This window comes from Helianthus annuus, chromosome 9 (genome assembly GCF_002127325.2).
Source record: "Helianthus annuus cultivar XRQ/B chromosome 9, HanXRQr2.0-SUNRISE, whole genome shotgun sequence".
NCBI classification, from domain to species: Eukaryota; Viridiplantae; Streptophyta; class Magnoliopsida; order Asterales; family Asteraceae; genus Helianthus; species Helianthus annuus.
Genome location: NC_035441.2, coordinates 136835740 through 136842971, shown reverse-complemented (window position 1 = coordinate 136842971; position 7232 = coordinate 136835740). Strand labels below are relative to the sequence as shown.

At 38.4% G+C, this 7232-nt stretch overlaps 1 protein-coding gene across 1 annotated transcript; it reads left to right on the top strand.

Moving 5' to 3' along the window:
* Window positions 1–970: 970 nt before the first annotated feature.
* Window positions 971–2439, top strand: LOC110878823 (leucine-rich repeat receptor-like protein kinase PEPR1). Its single transcript, XM_022127199.2, has one exon. The coding sequence runs from the start codon at window positions 1093–1095 to the stop codon at window positions 2356–2358; it is 1266 nt and encodes a 421-aa protein (XP_021982891.1). The 5' UTR covers window positions 971–1092; the 3' UTR covers window positions 2359–2439.
* The last annotated feature ends 4793 nt before the right edge of the window (window positions 2440–7232 follow it).

The window sequence follows — 7232 nt, the reverse complement described above, 5'->3', positions numbered from 1 at the left end:
TTTCGATGCGTATCGTTTCGACGCGAACCGTTTCGACCCATACTATTTCGACCAGTACCGTTTCGAATCCCGTTTCGACCCGTACCGTTTCGACGCGAACCGACCCGTACCATTTCGACCAGTACCGTTTCGAATCGAACTGTTTCGACGCGAACCGTTTCGACCGGTACCGTTTCGAATCGAACAGTTTCGACGCGTACCGTTTCGACGCGAACCGTTTCGACGCGTACCGTTTCGACGCGAACCCTTTCGACCGGTAACGTTTCGACCGGTACCGTTTCGACCGGTACCGTTTCGACGCGTACCGTTTCGACGCGTACCGTTTCGACCCGAACCGTTTCGACGCGTACCGTTTCGACCCGAACCGTTTCGACGCGTACCGTTTCGACGCGAACCGTTTCGACCCGTACCGTTTCGACCAGTACCGTTTCAACCAGTACCGTTTCGACGCGTACCGTGTCGACGCGAACCGTTCCGACCCGAACAATTATGTTTTGCATATACATACATACACACAGGATGCAACTGTACGCTTTCGTTTTCACCTTCGCTCACTTCATATTACAGAAACAAACAAACTTACACATATGTCTATATCTATAAAGAAACTTCACCTTCGCTCACTTCATATTAGAGAAACAAACTTACACATATGTCTATATCTATAAAAAAACATATGAAATAAATGCAAAACTTGGTACTGTAACATTTGGTATTTTGCACTTATATAAATGCAAAACATAACTGTTGTGTTGCAAAAAACAAACATTTTTTTAACCGACCCGACCCGAAACCCGTTCTGACCCGAACCCGTTCCGACCCGAACCCATTTTGACCCGAACCAAAACAACCCTTTTTTAATTGACCCGTTTTGACCCGAACCCATTTCAACCCGAACCCATTTTGACCCATGACCCGACCCGACCCAACCCGACCCGTTTGCCAGGTCTATTAAATTCATCAAATCCAAACCAATCCTGTACGGATCAAATTAATGAAGAAAATGGAGCCTCTGACAACACTCTACCCTGCTCAAAATCATAAAAACACCCACTCTCACTCTCACATTCACTCATTATTCCATTTTTCATAATGGCTCATCTTTCTTCCTCTTCCAAATTACTCCATTTCTTCATCTGTTTCATTCAGCTTTCTTTTCATGGCTACTCAGTCACACACTGGGAAGACATACAATCTCTCAAACACTTCCGTAACGACGTCGTCTCCACCTCTATAACTCCCGGCTCCTGCTTGTCCACCTGGGACTTCACCCTCGACCCATGTGATTCCCTCTCCACTGATAAGTTCACATGCGGCATCCGATGCGACGTCCTTCTCTCCAACATTTCCCGAGTCACCGAACTCACTCTCGACCAGGCGGGTTATTCCGGTACACTCACTCCTTCATTAAACCTTCCTTACCTTCAAACACTAGACCTCACTAACAACTTTTTCACCGGTCCAATCCCCTCTTCATTTTCAAAGCTAACTCGGTTAGTCCAACTCAGTCTCTCGTCCAACTCCTTCACCGAGTCGATCCCTGACTCACTCCCCGACTCACTCGAAGAACTACTTCTCGACAATAATAATCTCACTGGGCCCATCCCACACACACTCAACAATTTAAAAAACTTAAAAAGACTCGAACTCCAAGGAAACAAACTCACTGGCGAGTTCCCTAACCTGAGTCAACTCAGTAACCTTAACTTCCTCGACGTCAGCAACAACCTCATCTCCGGCGACCTTCCGGCGACGTCGACGGTGACATTTCCAGTCAACTTAATCGAACTAACAATGAGAAACAACTCTCTTCAAGGGAATATTCCGGCGAGTTTAGTTAACAATTCCGTTTATCTTCAAGTACTAGACCTGAGTTACAACAACCTCTCCGGTACCATCCCGCCGGAGCTTTTCACTCACCGGAGTTTACAACAGCTAACACTAGCAAACAACGAGCTCCGGTGGGTTGAAACTCCGGCGAACTGGGGTTCCAACAGTGAGTTAATTGCAGTTGACTTGAGTAATAATGATATCCATGGGTTTTTACCCGGGTTCATGGGTTGGATGCCGAAGTTAACGGCGTTATCTCTGGAGAATAATAAGTTTTCCGGCATGATTCCGACGCAGTATGCGGTGAAGGCGGTGGCGGAGGATAATGGGTTTGAGAGGTTGTTGTTGGGTGGGAATTATCTGTTCGGGTTGATACCGGGTCCGTTGTTGAGGTTGAAGGCCGGGTCGGGTGTGACGATCCGGTTGGGGGGTAATTGTTTGTATGAATGTCCTGAGAGTTTTTATTTTTGTGGAGGGGTGCAGAAAAGTTTGGTGGAGTGTAAGAGTTTTACTCCGGTGATTCCATGAGATTAATTTTTGTAAGGGTGTTGTAGTAATGTATTTATTTATATTTTATTTGTTAAAAAATATTTATATTTGTTTGGCGTATAATCCCAATTTTCTATGTTTTTGTAGGACAAATAGAGTTTAGTGAGATACAATATTATATTTATATACGTATAAATATCCTTTTAATAAAAAGGAAAAAAAAGTGAGTTTTGCTAGTTAATGGGGCATGTTCACAAGTCGTTGGGCTTTAATCATGGATTGGAGTGCGAGAAAACCAACTCACTTGGCTAGTTTCATAAGGGAACTGGGGCGGTTGATTTTTCTCCGTTAGGCCAAACTTCATCGAGTGATGAATCAATTTTTCTACCGTCATCATAAAAGTTTACGAGTGATGGGCATGTTTCCGTGATTGTTTTCACGCGTGATGGGCTGTAAGTGATAAATGGAAGTGACGGGGTGTGAGGGTTTATTATTGGGTGTTGTGAGTGATGACCATTGCCACTAAAAAGGTTGTGAGTGATGGAAAAATGGTTGATGACATGACATAACTTGATTGGGTGTTGTGAGTGATGAGTGATGACCACCCCCACCCTCCTAAGACTATGCACTATCACAACCCAATCCAACCAAACCTTTTATTAAAAAACTATTTTCTCTTTCCTCCATATACACAACCCAACCCAATCTTACTTTTCACTCACATTCACAACCCAACCTACACCAATATTTTATTAAATAAATATAATTTATAATTATTGTTTATTACAAAAATTTATATTGATAACAACTTAAATAATAGAAAAGAAAAAATATATATTATAATATTTAGCAACCGTTTGCAACCTTTGGTTGTCCCACCAAACCGTTTGAAGCATAAATTAATTTTTACATTTTTAAATTGCAAATGTTTTTTTGTCTTTTTGTAAATGTGGCAACCGGTTGGTGAAACTGATCACCGTATTGGGTAGTCTAAGCAACGTGGGCAGATGGGGCATTTGGTTCTCAGGAAGAGTGGTCGCTTAGGGTTGTTTTGCTCATGTACAAGGTTGGGCATCGTTGATTATCGATAATCTTAGGTGTCTTTTAGGCTGTGTGTTATGAATTCATTTTTTTAATTGTCACATAATAAAGTGGGTTTCATATCATGAGACAACTTTTATTCAATTTTTCACTCTATCGTGTTTTTGTTTCATGAGTTTTCACTGGATCTTAATATTTTTTTAATCATTACGTAAATCTTATTTTTATTTTATTAATTGGACATAAAATGACTAAGTGCACTTGTTAGAAAAATAAAAATAAATAAACAAGTAAAATAAAAACATAAGAATTACAAACACATAAATGTTAAACCTAATTACACATAATTAAGTCCTAATTAAACACAGTAAAAACCTAATTAAACATAACTAAACCCTAAACCCTTATTTGTAAATGAAGATAGAATCAAAGGAAGTTAGAATCCGTGTTACACTCGTCCTCCCATGGGTCATGGAACTCCATGGGCCAATCTCGCATTCTTCCTCTTGGGAATTTTGAACGTATTCAGCTCCTAGGTCTGTGACATACATTTCCTCTTCATGTGGACTTATTTCTCCCCGTCTCCCAGTTAGCAAAATGCTTTTATATTGAGGAATTGCCTCTCCCCCATTCTCAGTTTGTTAATCGCCTCTAAATTTGAGGTAAGTCCCTCCCCCATTACAATATGGTTTTCCACATAGTCGAACTCCCAATTTCATTCTCATCCGTCAAAAACCACGGAATTGGTTCATCAGCTGAAGGAGGGAAAGGTTTGAAAGTGGAGGGTTTGAGCGTTGACGGTTTGATCGCCGAGGAATTGAAGGTTCGACCGATTCAATTCGAAATGGATAACCGCCACACATATCTCAGAAGTAATATGGTCTTTGAAGTGAAATGTAAATTGAAAAACGTAAATGTGGGTTGAAATATGAAGGGAACTTATAACCACTGAGTATATACATTGGAACATTTGATTATTTTTCAAAAAAAAAAAAAAAAATTTAGAAATTAAAAATTAGTATTCACTATGCTAGACAAATAACAGCATAATTAAATTAAAAAAGAAATAATAGTTAAATAAAATTACTACATAATTAAATAAAAAATGATTACATAATTATATAAAAAAACACAACATAATTGAATAAAAGAATTGCATAATTAAATAAAAAAACAAGTACGTTAATCATCAATCCCGGAATCATTGGAGTCGGGATCATGACGTGGAACTAGCATTAAACCGGGACGATTTCTTAGTATTTTCCATGACGACATGTGCGTAAATCTTGTAAAAAACAACATTAACTTTAGATGTTGTATGATATTTTGGTGTTAACTTTAAGACACGATAAGTTTTCTTTAACCTTTAACAACGGAACATGTATATTTTAGACACTTTCTAGTATTCTCACGTTATCACTTTACTTTAAACTTTAGAAAACTATACACATTTTTAGAAGCTAGCTTTACTTAAAACAATTTCTTTGTTTGTGTCAAATCGTTTCATTTGTTGAAAACTTTGCATAATTCTTAAAACCATATATGTCAAAGGTGTGGTGAATTTCAATATGTGTAAGATATGATAAATTTTGATATTTTAAGAATATAATGATTTTAAATAATTATTTAAAGAGAATAATTAATGAAAATAGAGATAAACTATTCAATGTCTTATCACTACCTCCTTTGTTATCTCTTATTGAATTATTTTTTTTCTCAAAAGATTATTCGGTATTCAAAGAGATTTTTAACACATTTATAGCATTCACATTTGATTCTTTATCTTCATTTTTATAATTATTATTTTTTTGAACGGCAAATTTGGATCACTGACGGACTACTAGAGTATTATCGTGCCACTAGCGAAACCACCCGATCATATCCATCTCCACTAGGCAATAATGCCTATACACCAATTCAGGAGGAAACCCAATAAATTTGGGAAAAACTCCCTTTTAGGAATCGAACCCATGACCTAATGGTCATAAGCCTTATCCCACCACTAATATGCCACTAGGCTATAATGCCATGGACTTTTAATTAAAAAAATTATTATCGTTTCTCTCTCTTTTTTTAATTAAACAATTTTTTTTCTATTTTTATCATTATCTTTTATCTCCGTTCCACTTATAACCACTTTCCAAATTTTTAAAAATTATAGAGGATAAACGGTGTTTTCTCTATATTTACTGAGAAACAGTAATTTTTTTTTCTCATTCTTCACTCGTGATCACTTATACCCCACTCTATATGTATAATATAGAGGACCCACTATAGAATCAAATTGGATATGTAGGGCTCTTAGACCACCCGTAGTGGGGCGTTATTTTTAAAAAAAATTGAAAAAAAAGGCCCAAAAACGTCGGACCCCCATTACATAGGGCGTTATATGGAGTTTTTTTTTTTTTTTTTTTTTTGAAAAAAAGGTAACCAGCGTTTTATTAACAACGCCCAAAACAACTTGCATGTGACCAATGGGAGTGGTCCAAGGTTTGACTAGCTAATGATAAATAGTTTGTTTTTTTTTTCCTTTTTAATGATTGGAAGGGGCATTATTTGGGCATTATTCCCACTATTATTTCCACTACGCCACTTTTGCAATAACGCTCCATGCTGACTGGACTGCCATGTGTCGAATAATGCCCCATAATAGGGGCATTATTTTGTTTAACCACTACACATGGTCTTAGAGACAAAAACATTATTCAAAGAGGCTTTTAATATATTTATTTTATATTCAGCCTATTTCGATATGTAGGGCTCTAAAAGACAAACACATGTTAATCTAGTCATAGAATTATAACAATCTGAATTTTTTTTTTTTGAACAAAGAAGTTCATTAGAAACATGGGCTAGCCCTCAAAACAAGGATCGTCACAAAAACGCTTACAACATATATAGAGGGTTATGAGACCATTCTTTCCAAACTAACGGATCAAACTTAGATCTATTTTTTTAACCATAGAAAAGACCAAGACTTAATCAACGCTACCGCCTCTACCACCTTAGGATTCGAGTTATTAAAAACCTTGGCATTCCTTAACTTCCATATAACCCAACAGGAAATATAAATGATCCCTCTGACCACTTTTCGAGCCCATTTGCCACCATTGACCTGTTCATGTGCACTTAACAAATCTTTGAAATCAAATGCCATAATCAACAACACCCTGCACCATCGACCCACAGCCGACCAAACACCAAGAGCAAAGATGCAACTTGTGAAAAGATGCATCACATTTTCATCACCGGAGCCGCAAATCAAACAGGAAGTATCCTGTAAATTAATGTGTCTCCTACATAACTCTTCTTTTGTTGGAATACACCCCATTTCCACTCGCCAAATAAATAGGTTAACCTTAATCGGGATCCACGTTTCCCACGTCATCATTTGCTGTTGCCGAACTTCAGTGCCGGCTCTAATCCATTCCTTGACTTTCGCCACTGTCATCGGTTCCGTATCTTTGTCACCCCATGACCACCTATCCATGCCACCTGTAAGATTTACGTTATTAAGGAGAAAATCAACATCCTGCATCTCCGAAAACTCCGCCACGGACGATAAGTATTTTTTCCACTCCGGAGCGAACCTCCATCCACCACAATCCCACACGAACCTATCCGCAACTAAACATTGTTTTTTTCGTTCCAAGGCATATAGATTAGGCCACCTAACTTTTAAAACTGTAGAACCCACCCAAAGATCGGACCAAAACTTGGTGCTCAAACCATTACCCACCTTCACCGAAAGCAAGTCAATAAAATTCTTCCCATTAAAAGACCGTTTCTCAATTTCATTAGCCAAAGAGTTCCAACAACCTCTGAAACGACGATTAGAAGGCAAGCAAACCCACCGGCCCCTCCCCCCATGC